This window comes from Hydractinia symbiolongicarpus, chromosome 5 (assembly GCF_029227915.1).
Source record: "Hydractinia symbiolongicarpus strain clone_291-10 chromosome 5, HSymV2.1, whole genome shotgun sequence".
Lineage (NCBI taxonomy): Eukaryota > Metazoa > Cnidaria > Hydrozoa > Anthoathecata > Hydractiniidae > Hydractinia > Hydractinia symbiolongicarpus.
In genome coordinates this window covers 21536259-21554232 of record NC_079879.1, presented here as the reverse complement: position 1 = coordinate 21554232, position 17974 = coordinate 21536259, and the positions used below count along the sequence as shown (strand labels likewise).

The window sequence follows — 17974 nt, the reverse complement described above, 5'->3', positions numbered from 1 at the left end:
CAAAGTAATACGCTGCAATGGAGGCTTTAGATAGCTTAAATGGAAAAACTTTTTCTTTTGTCGTCGGCCTTTTTATATGATTAAATTTTATCCATAATAAATTTCGAACAACAAAAATTTACATATGTTAAAAAGTGCTTTATCAGAAACTAAAATCGTCTGAAATTTTTGGTAAATAATATTCGTCAATATTCGGCTTTATTTTAGAGATTACAGTTTTGTAGAAGATTGCGCTGCCAAAAGGTAAAAGGAACGAGGAGATTTTTATACACCTGAGTCGCTATTTTTTATGTACATTCACGAAGATATAAAGATAATGAAGATGTTTACATGAATACATAAAATCAATTGGATTTTAAATTTTTATTCTTTTTTAGGAAATTAAGACGTGTGGGACTTAATTTCATTTCATTCTTCCCCACACTCTGACTTCTCTTAAGAGTAAGGGATCGGTGCGATGTAGTTGCAATTTGACGTATCTTCCAAACAAAGGAGTCTGACAAACAACTACCACTTTGTTTCTAAAATCTCCAGTATTTCCACAAACTCTAACAACATTTTGCAAGTCTCGCACACTGATCACTGCACGTTTTGCGTAATTCCCATTACTTTCATAGTCTTTTACTTCGACCTAAATGATAATATTTAATATAAATATTCTTGTAATGCTTACCGAGAAAAAGAACGTTCCCCTTTGAAAGGTGACAATACCTTGTAAACTATTGAGTCTTTTCCTAGGTCCACTTGCCACCATGGATTAGCTTCAGTTTTTGTGTGACTTAATGTTCCCTCATTGCCGTCGACAGCGTTGCTAGCAGGGTAAGGACTGTCTAACAAACTCGACATTAACGCAGACTTGTGAATAGCCAGATCTAAGATGAATTGAGAATAGTATACAATTTGTGATTCCAAAAGTTATTTCTACGATATTCCTAAAGAGCCAAAAACAGTTAGGCTGAACGGTATTTACGAAAAATTCTAGTCCGTTAAAGTCGAACTTTAACAGTAGCTATCTTCATGACCATCTATCTTTTAAGTTCTTTGTTGTTGTGAAAGCCAACTTGTCAATATTTACAGCGGCAGGATCTTAGGTTACTCTATTTACACAAACTTAAATGTCAGACCCTTTGTATAAGGAGCACAACCAGCAGATTTTAAACGCTACCAACGCAATGAAAGTAGCGATTTGTCAACCTTCCGATTGCTTTGTAGTGACCATTTAATGCTTTAATGTTTGAAAGACGACAAAAAACTGCCATTGGCTGCAAAATGTTGTCTAAGATTGCAATCCAGTAAACTATTTTACGGAAAATAAATAGCTCGAAATCTTTTAAAAATTCAAAACCTTTCGTATTGCTTTAAAATTGCCATTGGTTGTTTTGTCAGAAGACAAGAAACTAAATCGATGTCATAAAGGGCGTAATTACTCTTTCGGCAAACAGAAAGGCGTAATTACTCTTTCGACAATTGCAGCTAATCTGCTGTCAACGTCATACCTTTGTTGCTGCGTCTTAAATTTTGTCACATAAGTATGTATTACCGACCATGTTCCCTCCTAAGGCAATAGTTGGCCCATAACAGACGAACAATGTGCCTATTGTTAAACGGCAAGACAGTGTTAGTATAAGGAGCAAAGCATGAGCCATGCATCGTAGACGGGAAGTACACGCCATAAACTGAAGCATAACAAAACGCGAACAACTTTGTTCCAAGCGCTTCGCTGGGAACAAGGTTGTTCACGTTTATAGCGAACAATATACAATCGTATATTTCCTAACTTTGTTTTCTCAGGATAAACTTAATAAAAAGACACTGGTAACTAGGTTGCCGTCAAGTATTTATTCGTTTGACAGAAACTGCAGAAAGGCATTTTTAACTTTCTTGATTTTACTATCTCCCTTGTCTTATTGAAAAAGAAACACAGGAGGCTAAGCACCTTAACCTTACATACGTGTGACAGTTGCGGTCCAGGTATAGTCATGTGCACGGTATGTGCACGTGACTAAACTATCCTTAAATTTTAATTTTCAAAAAATCAAATATCTTACTATTTAATCGTTTTCCAAGCACTTCAACTTCACACACGTGTAAGAATTGTGGTCCAGGTATAGTCACGTGCACATAGCGTCCAATCAAAGTTTGACAACAGGAAATTGTAGTTTTCTTTACATCTTCCATGCTATCCCTTCCACCGCAGATATGATTACCTGTCCCGTCGGCATTGTTGCCCACAATGATTAACATGTTATTTAATCTCTCACTACAACAATCTGCGCGATTATAAATGACAACCTAAAGAACACATTATATATTACGCTGGCAGGATATCCGACGTCGCACCCGGATAGAGTGATTGATACAGGTGAACATTGTCGTACAAGGTGAAGCGCAAATGTATACTGTAATTCACATCAGTGTACTACTTACAGTGGAGCATAATGCGCAAAAACAGTCACATGGCATTTTAATGTTAGTTAAATAATTTCTCGTGGGCGGTTGTGAGTCATGCTGTGTTAAGCCCTTACTACTGATACATGGCTTCCTTTAAGTAATATCATCGAAAAAAACTAAGTGTCTTTGTTTAAAAACGGAGTGTCTCTTTTATCGACTCCGTGCGGACAATGGAAAAACAGGTTGTTTGTTGACGTCAACAGTGCATTTGAAAAAAAGTTGGCAAATAATTTTCTTACCTTTTCCACCAATCTCAAAGTTCCCAAGTCAATTCTTAGCCATGGTTTTTTATCTTTAGCTGTATGCATGCAACTTTTTTCGAGTAAGTTGTTTGTTGTGATTCCATCAATAGCTCTTCCAGCTGGATACACTTTCAAAAGTTGACTTGAGGCTGTTGCTGTTGCGTTTTCCGCCCAATTAATCAAATCTATGCACAAAAAAACAATGGTAAAGTAATCCCGATAATTTGTAGAAAAGAAGAATTCAGGACTTGGACCCCAGAACGAAGACTCCAAAAACATCTAATCCTAAACAAGCACAAAGTCTCTGCGTTATTAAATTTCTTTACTCTGAGGAGAGAAAAGTAAAGTGGATAAGACTGTATAGATGAACGAATTTGGAAGAAGTAACCGTAAAGAAATTGATAAAACTATGAAAGATAGAATAGATGTGACTGTAGGTAAATGTCTACGATGAGCGTTATAAAAATGATATTTGTGCACTACTATTTTTATGTTGGATAACTTTCATTGTGAGGGGAATTCGAAAGTGATATAAAATGTATTGAATAGGTATTGTTACAAAGAATTATTCAGCGACATGAAATGTTCACTGAAAGTGTTTTTTCTTTTTTGTTAAAAATTATTATTATTTTTTTTGAGTAACGAACAAAAAGACAGTCAAAATGAAAATGTTTATACGGAAGAAACATTGTTGATTATGTTACCTGTTACCGTTTTAAAAAATGAAATTAGTATAATGCAATTGGTTGCATCAAAATTTTTAAATAGCGTTCCTTATCTATGTAAAGCCTCTTTGAAAAGCTGATTAATCTTGGAATTTTCACATATACTAATTCCACCAAATAAAATTACAGAGTGACTAAGGATAATGAGAAGCTGTAGAGTGTGTTTAAGGTCTTGCTGTGTCTGTGATTCGCAACTTAATCTCTTTGCAAACTTGAATTAAATTTGAGTGTGTCGTTTGATGTCTCAACAGTATGCTATAGAATCACAAAAACTCATTCACCAAAATAAAATTGTTGGGTAACACTATCCAACGTCCATCGAATAGGATTATCTAATTTCAAATGACCCTGATGTTGCATCCATGATTCTTGTTAGACGTGCTCAATGCTGACTGGGTTCAAAAATTTTCATTAAGATATGACGTTATATTTGCATTTTCCGTTTTACAATTAATTTTGGAACTGCAAAATAAAATTTCTAGATAGCTGTTTTAGCTATGACAGGCTGTAGCCTCAGATTGGACAACACAGTATATTTGTAATAAGAAGATTCACTTTCAAAATACTGGCCATACAAGTGTCTGTGCGCCAAAATAAAAGCTGCGAATAGGAACGGGAAAATAATTTTAGTAAATTTTTCAACGGGCTAAAAACTAGTCACTTATATTAGTACACTCTTTTTCTTTCATAAATATATGTTTTAGATGAATAGGAGGCTGGGATTATAGGTTAGAAACTATAGTTCTATTGTTTAGAACAATAGACCTATAGCTAGGGGCTAATACTTAAGCCGCCATGCCCTATCGTCAAACGCCCAGGCTCTCCACTGCCCCTGTCCTTTTACTTCTCTACCTTCTATCACTGTTAAATATAAAAAGGCTGTTATAATCCTTTCCTACAGGCTCGTATCCACCAGGCGAAATATGTTATCGGTGTAAATCCTATGTGGTCTGGGAACTTTTTCGGTGTGCCATTTATCTATACGTTTTACTTGCATTAATATCTTGCATTGATAACTGTTCTGTAAAGAACTTAAATTCTCCATGTTAAAGAAGTAGTTCAACATTTCGGTAGATACAATATCAAGCTCTTTTTTTTGGAAGGTTAGAGCAATAAACTCAATCTATGGCAGTGCACATATATTTTGATGCCAGTCACTGTCCTACAATCTTAAACAAAAATATTAAGACAAAGACAGTTTTTTCCTCATTATTGAAATATGGAGAAAAGTGTCAAACCGCCAATACTCTGCAGCTGACAGGCAGCAAAGTCGCTACTTTTCCACACACGTAGGCTAGGCAGACATAGTTAAAAAAATTACTAATCACATTCTCTAACACTCCCGCACACCTAAATCCTCGTGGAAGCCCACGAAGACTCTTAAATTCGTATAAATGACCATGCTGACGTCAGCATGAATGAACACTTTAATCTATATTATAATACCCGCATACGTCTGTCTGTCTGTCACGCAAAATGGTAGCTTAGCTGCGCAATAGCAAGAAGCACGCAATGCGGTATAAAAAGGACGGGCGAACCCGTGAATTTTCCACGGGCTAACGACTAGTAATTTGGACTTTGCGAAGTCACTAATAAGTCCTGAGTCCGCTTTGAACATTGACAAGTGAATTTTGACAAGTTCCAAATGTGTGGATATAATGTAGAACTTAATATTACTTTTGGTGGCAAAATTCGAAGTTAGCTGTCTTGTCTCAATATATTTTGACCAAGATTGTAGCTACCAATCGTTGTAGTTTCTAATCGTTTCCAGCAATATTATTTAAAAAAATTTAAAACGTTTTAAGAAGAGAGGTTTTGGATATTTTTTTACAAAATTTTCCTCACAATATAATGAATAATGTAAATACGCTTGTTTTGTTATATTAAAAAAACGGTATCCTTTCAAATATGTCACAGCGTTCCAACATTTCTGACAGAAGTTGATACGAGTACTTACATACCTTCACATTCTGTACTGCATTCCTTCTTCTCGATGATAGTACTGTAGCAAGCATCGTTATGACTCTGAATTGATATTCTTTCACGTGACTTTGTTCCTTTTCCACATTGTGAGGAGCACGCTGACCATTCGTTCCAATTGGAGAATTTTGCTTCTGTGACTAAGAAATAAAGGAACTACATTTTGGCAGAATGAAAGTAAATTTAATAATCTGACTTCACTTTTTTTCATGGATACTTTAAATGCAATCCAAATCAAAATCTAATGTTACCAATTACTTCATAAAATAGGACCGATTGTATGAACAATAGCGACAGCAAGATCTCCATCTTAGTTTGGACTGTTAAATTTACGGCTTTCTGTCCGGTTATTAGGAAAACTAGTGAGTTATGATTGGTTAACTTTGTTACGTGAAGCAATCTCATTGGTGGACAATCGCAAAGATCAAAATTCACTGTTATACCTTTTGAACACATAATTATTTTATCTACTTATCTTCTGTTTAAATAATCAAGCTGTATGTGTATAGCTGCATAAAAAGTCATGGAAGAGAAAATTAAGTGTGTTAAATGAACATTTATGAAAAGTACTTTCTTCAATTATAATCTCTCTTTCGTTTTTTATCGCCTATAATAATACGAAAGTTGTGTCCGTCTGTGACTGCCAAAGTGGATATTTTCATTTCACTTTGATGTAGCCGAAAAAGTTATGTCTTGTTAACTTTTCTGACGTTATGGCAACAACGTCAATAACATTGATTTAACGTCAATATATCTTATTTTAAATTAAATGCAAATATAACTTTGCAAGAAAAATATTTTTTTAAAAAAAATTTTTTGCAACGTGCCAAGTTCTTTGCTGATGTCATCAAAATTTAGGTGGAGGCTCTCTTTTCCATTTTTCTCCTGTCTAAAGAAGTGGGTTTTTCACTTAGGCAAAATTGATAAAAGTCACCGTTACCAAACGTAACTAGAAATGTTGCACAAAAATATGTTACGGATTTAAGGCATACTATAGTGATACATGATGGGCGTAATTAAAGGGCGTGAAAGACGTTAACAAGATGTCTGCTCACTTTGTCTGCTTAAACAATTCTTTTCCACTAAACGATTTAAGCTTGTGCTTTGCGGTATTGAATTATTTTCCTTGATGTATGTCAACAAAGAAGAGAAGTCCACACTTGCTGCATTTGTAACGTGTTTCAGTTGGAAAAATACGCTCTTATAAGTAGGCTCTACCATAACGTGGAAAAAAAGCAAGTGGAAGCATTGTGTTTAGCTTTATTTTGACAACTGTGTCCCGAATGACACCTAGATGTGCAAATGACATTCAGTTTCACGTACGGACAAAGTTTTGAATTTATATGTACAAGCCGCTGCATGCGATCTCAATCTGACAATTATTGCAAGAACACGCCTAAAATCGACCTACCTACATACAGGTTCTTTACAGCGACATTATCGCCATACGTTTTAACTTCCTTCTATGTAAAAAAGTCTGACGGTTTCACCAGACAGACACAAGTAGCTACAAGCCTCGGTTGAAGTTTTAAAGGTGTCCTTTCAAGAGAAAGAGTTATTATATTACCTAAGCTTTTTTCAATGTATCTTTCCTATTTGTCTATGTTTATCTTTTTGACTGGGGATGCATAAACCATTCGTGTTTTTCAATCTATGTCTTCAACTAATGAAGCTAAATCTGCATCAGAATTACTATTAGTTTGCAGTAGAAACTATTTTTATTTATTTCTCTCATGTTGAAAATTTTTCTGTTGAATTAAATCGTCGAGACGAAGATGGTAGAACATTCTCTGTGTAATGTTTTCCCAACAGACACTTTATGACGCCTAATATAAACTGACAGGAGATATTTTTCTCCTTTTTATTTTTGGTCTTGTTTTCAATGCATTTATTTGTCGTATTTTTTCAAATTTTTAAAAAATGCTAGATTTAACACACTTTTTAGTATTTTTTAACTTTACAGATTTTCGTGAGGAAGATTCAATAGGTCTTTTCAATTGGATGATTATCCTACATTACCTAGACAACTATTCGAATTACCCTTTGGTGGGTTTTGTCACATTTAATTCAATTTATTTTCTTCTAAACAATCATCATTTCTGTCATCGTTGCTATGTCCTATAACTAGAAACTTGCTGAGTTTAAAAGGAAGGAGGAGATATTGTGGGCTGAGGAATATATTAATAAAGGGAGGTAAAATATGAGAGGGATTATGGTTATCTTATTTATTTAGTTGGTGGTGTGGTTGCTTTATTGTGCGGGGTTGCTTGGTATTTCAGGAAGAGTCGTAATATGGTGGTGACGAAACCCGTTGTGATGAAGAATCTATACAGGAAAAATACAATCCGGTTCATAAAATGGATTAAAAAATACCACTGTACCATATCATGCCACTGTTGTTAGTGGATTATGTATTAGGTATGAGATGTTAATGAAAGGTCTTTTTAAGGTCCCCTTCACCGAACCTATGTGAAGTGGATTTCAGCGACTCTGTCAAGTTAGTTGGGTTTGTCGCTGCGTTCATATTTACGCAGAAATTTCTTGTCAAGCAGAAGAATATTCCAGATTATGTGTAGATAATAATATTTTGCTTTATTCTGGTCGTGTGGTTGTTGATTACAAGCATGACTTTGAAGGGATGTTAGTTGATGCGGTTAGAGTAAGGTCGTTTGTTGCTGATAACCCAACTCCTTTGAATATTAAAGATGTGTTGAGAATTCTTAAGGATAACCCAAATTCTTTGAATAGTGAAGGTGTATTGCAGGTTATAAAGGATAACCCATCTCCATTGAATACCGAAGTTGTGTCGACAATTATAAGAGATAGCCAACCAAGCCCTAATACTAATCTTAACGTGTATACTGTGAAAAGGTGTGAAGTCCTGAGATTATTCGTGCAGCCGTTAAAGATCATTCCATAAATAAGAAAGATGGTAGGTTAATGATTAAGTCTAACGGTTCTTAGTATATTGATGGTATTGGTTTTTGGATGCATTATTGAAATGGTTTGAGTATAGTTACAAAGGGTAATACAAAGTATATAAGTTATGTACGCGGTATATTGAATTTGAAGCTAAGGGTGGTCTAACTTTATTGTAAAGGATTATGACAAGGATGTTGCGAAACACTTCATATATTTTGATATTTTCTTGCCTACATTTAAGAGTGACGGATTACCCCAACAGACATAAATGCATCATGTAAAAAAGTTTGTCTTAAGTCATCGTTGTATGATGTAACCAAAAGTGATTTTACGACAACTGTTGTGTTTCATCACAATGTTCCCTTTGAATATGACAAGCCGCTACAGACTTTTTAGCTTGCTTATCATAACGCGTATGGACTTATCACAGGAGAATGGTTTAAAGATATATGTAAGGGGTGACAATCATATAGTTTTTTTAAATTTCGATATTAATAGCATATTACTCAAAACACCAGACCTAATAAAGAATAGAGCATATTTCTATGATGGGAAAAGTTGTTAGTTGTGAGCGTTGTTTTATCTGTGTAATGAATACGTAAAAAGTGGTATACTAATACTTACTTCGTATGGGTTTAGATAAAGATCAGGAAGAGTTAAAGCTTGGAGGAGGTCATCAATATATACAAGTTAGTGATGGCAGGAAGAACCAGAGATATATTACACCATTTCGTTGTGCTATATACGAGGTACTTATCCATCACAAGTTTCTTCCTGGTCATGATGTTGCGATATTACATAAGTATTGATATTACATAAGTTAATGAAGAGATGGCTTATTGGTGATCAAGAGGCATATGGTTATATGCGTATGTTTTCTATTTTGTTGTTTTTGATGATTCGTTTAGCATTGTTTCATGATGGCCTATCTTGTTTACTGTTTCTGTGTATATTTCATGTTTGTAGCTCCTGATAATGTTCATTTTTGTCGGTTTTTTCTTATTTTAAACAGACAGTCCTCATGCGCATCACATGATAGTCGGTCTCTGACAGTTGTCGTTACCCCCTTTGCCTTTTTACTTTTATTTTCATTCACCTCAAGTGCGTATAACTTTATTGTAATCCTATAAACCTCTTCATGACTTTACCATCACACTCAACTTTCTTAACACTTTTCTTGTTTGTGTTATCGTTGTTAGGATTGTCTTTGTCGTAATTGGAGAGGTCGTAAGAGGTGATTGTTTTCGTACATCTTGATATACGTCGTCTTTTTGTATTTCATAGCACCGGAAATAGGTGTCTGTGAATAACAGTTTTTCTTTATCGTTGGATTTATTCTTCATCACCTTGTAGTGGAAGTATTACATTAGGGATGTCTAGGCTATATGCTCCCCGAAATATACCGCTTTTTTGAAGGTTAGTTTGGTTTGGAGTAGGTGGATAGCAATACTCCTTGTTCCTGCTCTTGAAGTTTAAGTTTTCTAGTTTCTTTTTCTCCATCCATTTAAATCCACCCGTTGGTTAAGGTTATGACATAGCCCACCCATATAAATTATTTGTGTCTAGGTACATTAGTTAGTAATTATAGTTCAATGGATGTAGATCTCAGTAAGGCACCCCATGATAAGCCAGGTGCCATCTAGTCCATGCTGAATCTAATTCGTAGTTTTCTATGCATACTTTTCGGAATTTTTTCAATACATCTGCTAGTAATAATATATTTGATTTTAAATATAGGGTATGATATTCACCCATGTTACTGATGTTGAGCGCTTCCCATACTTCCTTTGCATGTTGACAGCTCTCTTCGGTTATTCTTTTTATATAATTTACTGTAGAATTCTTTGATGGGTGGCAATGACGTTTCGTTGAATCTATCGAAGCTATTCATGGTATCGTAGGGGTAAACACCTTTCCTTGTTATTAGATCTAATTGTTTACCCTTGTATTGTTTTGATGTTAATTTGTGTTCGATTCGGTTGCTTAATAGTTTGTCGACGGACGATGCCATGAACTTGAATCTTTCTGTGAATCTTAGTTCAATGTATTTGTTGTTGTCAGCAGGTATTTTTTTTGAGAACGACATGTACTTTTCTTCATTCATCAGGATGCATTTTATGTCGCCTTCTATTTTCCCAGTTGGTTTATATATATGAAATATAATTTATATATATCAAATTGACTATCGTTGAAATATTTTATATTTGACGTTTGATAATTTTTGCCGTATTTGTAATTACCTGCGCTTGGATTTAATTCCGTTCGTCAGCAACCATAGCACTTCTATACTCATTACATTTCTATACTCATAACATTGACGCAGACTTGCCAATAGCAAAAATTAAGATAAATTGAGATATTGTAACTTTAAATATTTTTTTACAATTTCCCTGAAAAGACAAAAAACGGTTACGCTGCACGGTATAGACGTCACGCCGTACGGCATGCTTTGCTTTTTGAAACATTACAAAAAAAGCATTTAGGAACAGATGTTATTTACTTAACTTTCACATGACCTCAGTGCTGCATGTTGTTGATTGGCCAATACATCATCGCAGCCAAATAAATGTCAATCGAATTGGTATTATGCTTCACACAAAGCGGAAGGAATATGACTGGTGCATGTCAGTTAACTTCTCTAAAAGTATGGCGTTTGCTTACATAGGGTAAAAACATTATATATAGTGACCTATGTAATTTTTTTTTCTATACAAGCCGGCGGCAGAGCTCAGTACAACCCGGTGGTATAGCTCAGTACAGTCCAGCGTTTTAGTCCTGTACAAACAAACTGTATAGCCCAGTATAACCCGGTGGTATACTCCAGTACAACCCGCCGGTAGTCCAGTAAATGAAAGTAAGAGAAAAATAAAATCAAAAAAAGGGAAAGTAAAATGTTTAATTTCAATTAGAAAAAGTGCCATGACTTTAGGGTACAATAGGGTCATGAATGAAATATTTTCTGTTCTTGCATGTTTAACCTTCTTCTTGAATAGATAGAGAAATTAAATTGAGGAAATTATTAATGAGACAACATTCTCGTACAAAAATATTAAAAGAAAGGAAGTTTCTTTGTAATTTTTCAATTGGACGAAAGCGTCAAACGTCCAACTCTACTTTATGTACACACGTAGCCAGCTAGGTAGCCCTTAAAATTTTCTGGTCGAATCCGTTACCACACCTGTACAATGAAATAATCCAAGTCGCAGTCCACGGAAGTGTCGAAATTCGTAGAAAATTGCTATGCTGACATTAACAACAATTAGCACATTTTAAGAGTTTGAAAAAATAACTTAAGATCTGAAATCAAGTCCACTCACTACAAATATTGGAAAGCAAACCCTGACAGGTTAAGAATGCGTGAATTTAATATAAATATTATAAATATATTAATATGCAATTACTTGTTTCGGCAAACTTTAAAATCAGCTGTTTTGTTTCGACATATTGTGACGAAAATTGAAGGTCTTGGGGCGTTGTCATCATTTACCAAAGAATTCCATTTGTGAACTAATTTTTAAAACGAGGTAAAAAAAATCCCGCCAGTGCAGCTTGTAATTCATTTTTACTCGGTAAATTATTTCTAATGCAAAATTATATTTCGAAGAAAGTTTCATCTTTGTGCACAGGCTTAACTACTAACACAACACAATAAAAGTCCTAACATTAAAATTTATTGCCCTATAACATGATAGCAATCATTTTATCCCCATCTAAGTTAAAGTAGGTAGTCTTCAAACAATCATTATTTAGTTACCATAACTTTCACATGTTTAATCGTGCAAAAATGTTAATGTTCATTCTTTGACTCATCATGCCAGAACAACAGTGACAATAAGGTTTTCACAACTCTTCAAGATAAATCTAAGTGTTGCTGACTGAAATGAGAAAAAATATTCTCCTCAGGGAATTAACACTTTACTGTATAAATAGCAAAATTTACCAAAACAACAAAAACAAATATTAGTTACCACACCCGCCAACGTGATTGCCACCAATTGATTTTTAATTTGGCATAAAACCTATTACACTAAACCACACTGCGGTATATGTCAGGAAAATAATTTATGCTAAATCAGTTGTTACAAAAATATAATAATGATATAAGTTCCGACATATATGTTAGTGTTTTCAGTAAATTTTTAAATCTAACATTATTAAAATATAATGAGACAGAATAACTAATTTTAAAGTTCGCCGGCACAAGTAATTGCGTAGACTATTTGTATGTTAGATTCAGCCATTTTAAAATTGTGAAATTTCACCCGTCAAAGTTTAGAGTGGACTTGGGTCTTAGGTTATTTGTTTAACTGGTGCAGGCGCGCCAGAGAATGTGACGAGAAAATTTTGAAACGCTCCCTGATCTGACCTACGTGCGCTCAAAAGTAGTGACTTTGCAGCCTGCCAGCTGCAGAGTGTTTACCATTTGACGCTTTTGTCCATATTTGACAAATGACGATGTCTCAATGTCTTAATATTTTTGTCCAAGATTGTTGCTTACCATTTGTCAACAATAACATAATTCAAGGAGAAGGGCTACATGCAGCGATGTAGCATTTATAGTAAGTGAGAACTAAAACCTGAATAATGGTTTTTCGTTTTTAAGAAATTGGAATCATTGTTACCTTGGAACTTTTTATTAGATAAAGACGATTCAAATTCTTATAAGCTTTAGGACTTCCGGCTAGTTAGTGGCGAGGGCTGTCCACACATATAGCGTGGACAGCGATAATAATTATTTGATCATCTGCAATTCCATCTAGAGGCTTGGAAATACCTGTGCTGCTTAAAATAAAGAAAGGTGATTCCACAAAGATGTATTTGACAAAATGGAAGAGTTTTTGCGAAGGTATTACATAAAACCGGAAAAAATCGTCACGCAGGAAAAAAAGAATGAAGAAACTGACTTTGATGTTTAGTATGTTTCTGAATCAAAAATTGGAGCGGATTCGAAAGATTATGAAGAACAAGAACAAGAAAGAAAAGCAGAGACTCAGACACAGGTTATTCCTGAAACTCAGGATGTTGGTAATACTCCGATAATTCCAGAGACACATAATATAGATATTATAGTTCTTGACTGATCTTGACTGTAATGCATTTTTTGTCTAAAAATTGCTTGTTCTTGTTTGTAGGATTTCCCTGTCTGCTAGGCTACCTTAAAAAGGTGGTTTTGACAGAGATTTTTTTATAAGATATTTAGCATTTTTAGATTTTATGAGACTATAATAGAAATTTCACTATTTCGTGCAGGCCAAGCGCGCAAAAACAAATCCTGCCCGAAAATTAAGGAAACTAATAAGTTCTTTTGCCAGCTAAGTTTATTCAGTTTAGTATTAGCTAAATATTTTTATCTTTATGTTTATGTCTCTTAACAAACAACCTAAGAAATAAAAGTACCTACAATATTTGTTAAAAGTATCGAGACATCTTTCAAGTTGTAATTATCGCTTTTTTATTAGACAAGTAAAGAGAGACTGTTAAATAATGCGTCAAATAAAAACTTTGTTTAATACTACTCAGCGGTTTATTGATTTTGGTTAAGCGGGCCAGCTTATCTCGTATAAACAGTCCCTTAACCCTATTAAACTCGGGCTTTTTAGGTCTGCTGTAGCACGGGGGAGGGGACCCCCGCGCCCGTGTCCACATTTTTATAAATTACTCATGAATTTTGCTATAAAACTTGGCACATTTATAATTCAACACAATAGGAATACGATTGACTTTTAACTTGTTGAGTGTAATAACGTCATTGCCAAAAAAGTCTAATTGTTAGATATATGTGAGGAAAAAATGAAATTTGATCACAATAAAAACTGTTTTTTTCCAACCCAAAATATCAATGAAGAATTAATCACAATAGGAATAAGATTGACTTTCAATTTGAGTGTTATGACGTCATTACCACCTGTAGTGACGTCATCAAAGACAAAGGGTAATTATATCTCAATTTTGGTCCGTAACTTATATATTCTGGTCTGTAAATTACCCATCTGGCCCTCATTTTATTTTACACGTGTGATTACTTTCAAATGTTTATCAACTGAATAAATTTTGAAAGATTTAGCATAGAAGGAGATAACAAAAAAATATTTGCTTAAAATACTGGTCACAAATGGCTTTCCACCGGAAAGTACAAAAAAAAAATCCAAAAATTTTTTTAGAATTAGAAAGTCTAATAAAAGTTAGGAAAAGTCCTAACTTTTAGTTAAAAAGTACATGAATACATAAAATCAATTATTTGTCATTTTTTGGATTATTATTATTTTTCGGGAAATTAAAGAGGTTGGATACTCAAAAGTATTGGGAAAAGTTGGGCTAGATGTAAATTATTCTGAAGGCAATGCAAGGTTATGCTAACCACCATTACCTTGCAAAAAAGTAACAGAGGAGAACCTTAATTTGTTTGTTATGTGTGTATTAGTTAGGATCAGTTGAAATACAAAAACTAATTTAATTGTGCATTAGTGTTTTTCCCCATACTCTCACTTCTGCTAGGGCTAAATAACCAGTGCCAGGTAGCTGTAACTTAACGTATCTTCCCAACAAAGGAGTTTGGCAAACGACTTCCACTTTGTTTCTAAAATCTCCAGTATCTCCACAAATTCCAACAACATTGTTTGAGTCTCTCACGCTGATGACTACGTGCTGAGTAAGCCGGATTATACTGATGGCTTGTTACTTCCACCTAAATAATCATATTTAAGCCGAAATATATCTTTTGTAACGCTTACCGAGAAAAAGAACGTTTGAAAGGTGACATTACCCTGTGAACTATTGAGTCTTTTCCTAGGTCCAATTGCCACCATGGTCTTGCTTCTCTCTGTGAATGACTGGATGTGCCTTCATTACCGTCAACAGCGTTGCTAGCAGTGTTAGGATTTGATATAGAACTCGACATTGACGCAGACTTGCCAGCAGTCAGATCTAAGATAAATTGATATTGGTATACAACTTGTGATTTTAAATGTTATTGCTAAGAATCGAAAACGGTTACGCTGAACGGTATGCACGAAACAATATCTAGTTCATTAAAGTCCCTATCTTCATGACGCCTAACTCTACATCGCTAATTTAGAATGTTAGGTTATTTTATTGCATAACTCAAAACTCTAATTTCAGACCCTTTGTATAGGGAGTACAAGCTATACTTTAAACGCTACCCACCCATGTAAGAAAGTAGCGAGTTAACAGCCGACAGGGTCGTATTGGCCTTTTAAAGCTTTTTGTCACATTTAAAAAACTGCACAAAAACGCGATTGCCTGCAAAATGTTGTCAAGAATGACTTTTTTACAGAATTTCTCAAAAACGTTTACAATTTTAAAAACTTTGCATCGTCTTTTCATCGAAAATTTTTAATTTGTTTGATATTTTTTCAGAAGTTAAAATAACAAGCCAATATTGCAAAGAGAAGGGCGTATTTACTCTTTTTACAAAGTGGAGGGCGTAATTACTCTTTCGACAAACAGAAGGGCGTAATTACTCTTTCGACAATTGCAGCTAATCTGCTGTCAACATAATAACTTTGTTGCTGTGTCTTAAATTTTGTCACATAAGTATGTATTGCCGACCAGGTTCCCTCCTAAGCTAATAATAAGTATGTATTGCCGACCAGGTTCCCTCCTAAGCTAATGTTGGCCCATAACAGACGAACAATGTACCTATTGTGAACCATACAAGACAATGGTGGTATAAAGTACAAAATATGACACATGCATCGTAGGTGTGAAGTCTGACTCAAAACGTTAACAACACCCTAGTATTGCGCTCTAGTATTTATTTATTTCTGACAAAAACTGTAAAAGGGCGGTTGTCACTTTTTCAAACTTACTACCTTCCTTGTCTTATCAAAAAAACAAAAAAACAAAAACAAAAAAACAACAACAAACAAACAAACAGGTGAAGTGGTGTAAATAAATTATTTTACTAATTATCTAAAATGTCTTTCCAAGCACCTCGACCTCACACACGTGTAAGAATTGTGGTCCAGGTACAGTCACATGCACACAACGTCCAATCAAAGTTCGACAACAAGAAATTGTAGTGTTCTTTACGTCTTTCATGTTATCTCTTTAACCGCAGATGGGATTACCTGTTCCGTTGGCATACCTCCCCACACTTATTAACAGGTTATTTAATCTCTCACTACAACAATCTGCGCGATTATGAATTACAACCTAAATATGCAACGTTTTTATTGCTTTAGATATATGGATACTAACAATGAGTTTTATTTACTGAAGCCTCTATTTTTTAACCTTTTTACCTTTTTCACAAATCTAAATGTTTCCAAATCAATTCTTAGCCATGGTTTTTCATCTTTGGCTGTATGCATGCAACTATTTTCAGATAAGTCGTTTGTTGTAATTCCATCAATAGCTCTTCCGGCTAAATACACGCCCAAAAGTTGACTTGAGGCTGTTGCTGTTGCGTTCTTTGCCCAGTTAATCAAATCTAGAGGTGAAAACTGTTTATATTGTATGATAGTCTATACATAAATTTACGATGTGTTTTGAGATTTAAGTGTTTTTCGTGAAGTTAGACAAGAAAAAGCATACCTTTGCAAATTCTATTGCATTTTGTTTTTTCAATGATGGCACCGTAGCAAGAATCGTTATGATTCTGGATTGATATTTTCTCACGAGATTTTGTTCCTTCGCCACATTGTGAAGAGCATGCGGACCATTCGTTCCAATTAGAAAATTTTGACTCTATGATGCAAACGACGGCAATGACGGACGGACGGACTTGCAGCGTCATGATATAAAAGTAAAAACATTTTCAGTCATAAAAACTTACCAACTACTCCACAAAGTAGAATCACGAGTGCGACAAATGGCGAGGATAACATTTTGAATGACCTTTAGCCAAGCACAGCTAGTTGAATTTGTTTCGTTTAGTTTTTCGAGATCATTTATTAAGACCATCAATAAATATGATTGGTTAATATTCTTTCTGATTGTATCTTACTAATTCTCACCATCAGATACAAGATTTTGTTCTATCCGTCATCCTGTCAGAGTTTCGTTTAATTCGTAATTAATTAAAATTGGTTTGACGTCGATAGATGCAAATATAGTGGAATCTCCTAAGTGCGAACTCTTGCTGGACAAAATTCTTGAAGCTCCTTAATGGGTGGATACGGATTGAAAGCCCTTTGTTAGTCTGCAGAACCTGCTTTTAAAAACTGTCAAAAACAAATAATTAATAATAATTAATTATGTCCCCTTTAGAGTAAGTCCATTTTAACGGGCGCTTTGTAGTTTCCCGCTTACAGTTTATTTTAAAACTAGCGACTTTCCAGTGTTTCTAAGACTTACTGTTTCTCAAATAAAGTGTGGCTTCTTCCCTTTAATTCTTAAAATATAAGAAGTACATCTTGCAAATATTATTTAAGATATAAATTGTTTAGATCTTTGTTAAAAATTGCAACGTTTTGGCAGTTGGAATGTTATTGCTCTGTGCGAGTTGCCGGAGTGAGCTATAGTTTTGCTGTGGTGACTTGATAAGGTATGTACATGTCTATTAGCTATCCTTTTCATGAACTTTCCGCCCCGTAATCTAAATTTTTTGTGAGTTTTCCTAAAATTTTATACGACTTAAATTTTTTTTTTTAAACATTTCGTTAGTTTTTTGGGGTAGGTATTTCATTGACA

At 34.5% G+C, this 17974-nt stretch overlaps 1 protein-coding gene across 2 annotated transcripts; it reads right to left on the bottom strand.

The window, feature by feature from the left end:
• Positions 1-344: 344 nt before the first annotated feature.
• Positions 345-17897, bottom strand: LOC130645326 (uncharacterized). 2 transcript variants are annotated; one of them, XM_057451288.1, is made up of 6 exons: positions 17118-17897; positions 5380-5538; positions 2691-2878; positions 2049-2292; positions 712-872; positions 345-631 (listed from the first exon to the last, which is right to left on the bottom strand). In XM_057451288.1, the coding sequence occupies exons 1-6, from the start codon at positions 17167-17169 to the stop codon at positions 404-406; spliced, it is 1032 nt and encodes a 343-aa protein (XP_057307271.1). In that variant the 5' UTR covers positions 17170-17897; the 3' UTR covers positions 345-403. The 2 variants fall into 2 exon arrangements, with proteins under 2 accessions (XP_057307271.1, XP_057307272.1); XM_057451289.1 differs by lacking the exon at positions 17118-17897 and adding an exon at positions 5842-6161.
• Between the last annotated feature and the right edge of the window lie 77 nt (positions 17898-17974).

Excerpts from the sequence above, each read along its gene's own strand:
- LOC130645326 (XM_057451288.1), bottom strand. The coding sequence starts at position 17,169 with ATGTTATCCTCGCCATTTGTCGCACTCGTGATTCTACTTTGTGGAGTA. Across the intron at positions 873-2,048 it reads GCTTGGAAAACGATTAAATA|ATCTGGCTATTCACAAGTCT; the intron begins GTAAGATATTTG and ends AATTCATCTTAG. Across the intron at positions 632-711 it reads AAGACTCAATAGTTTACAAG|GTCGAAGTAAAAGACTATGA; the intron begins GTATTGTCACCT and ends ATTATCATTTAG.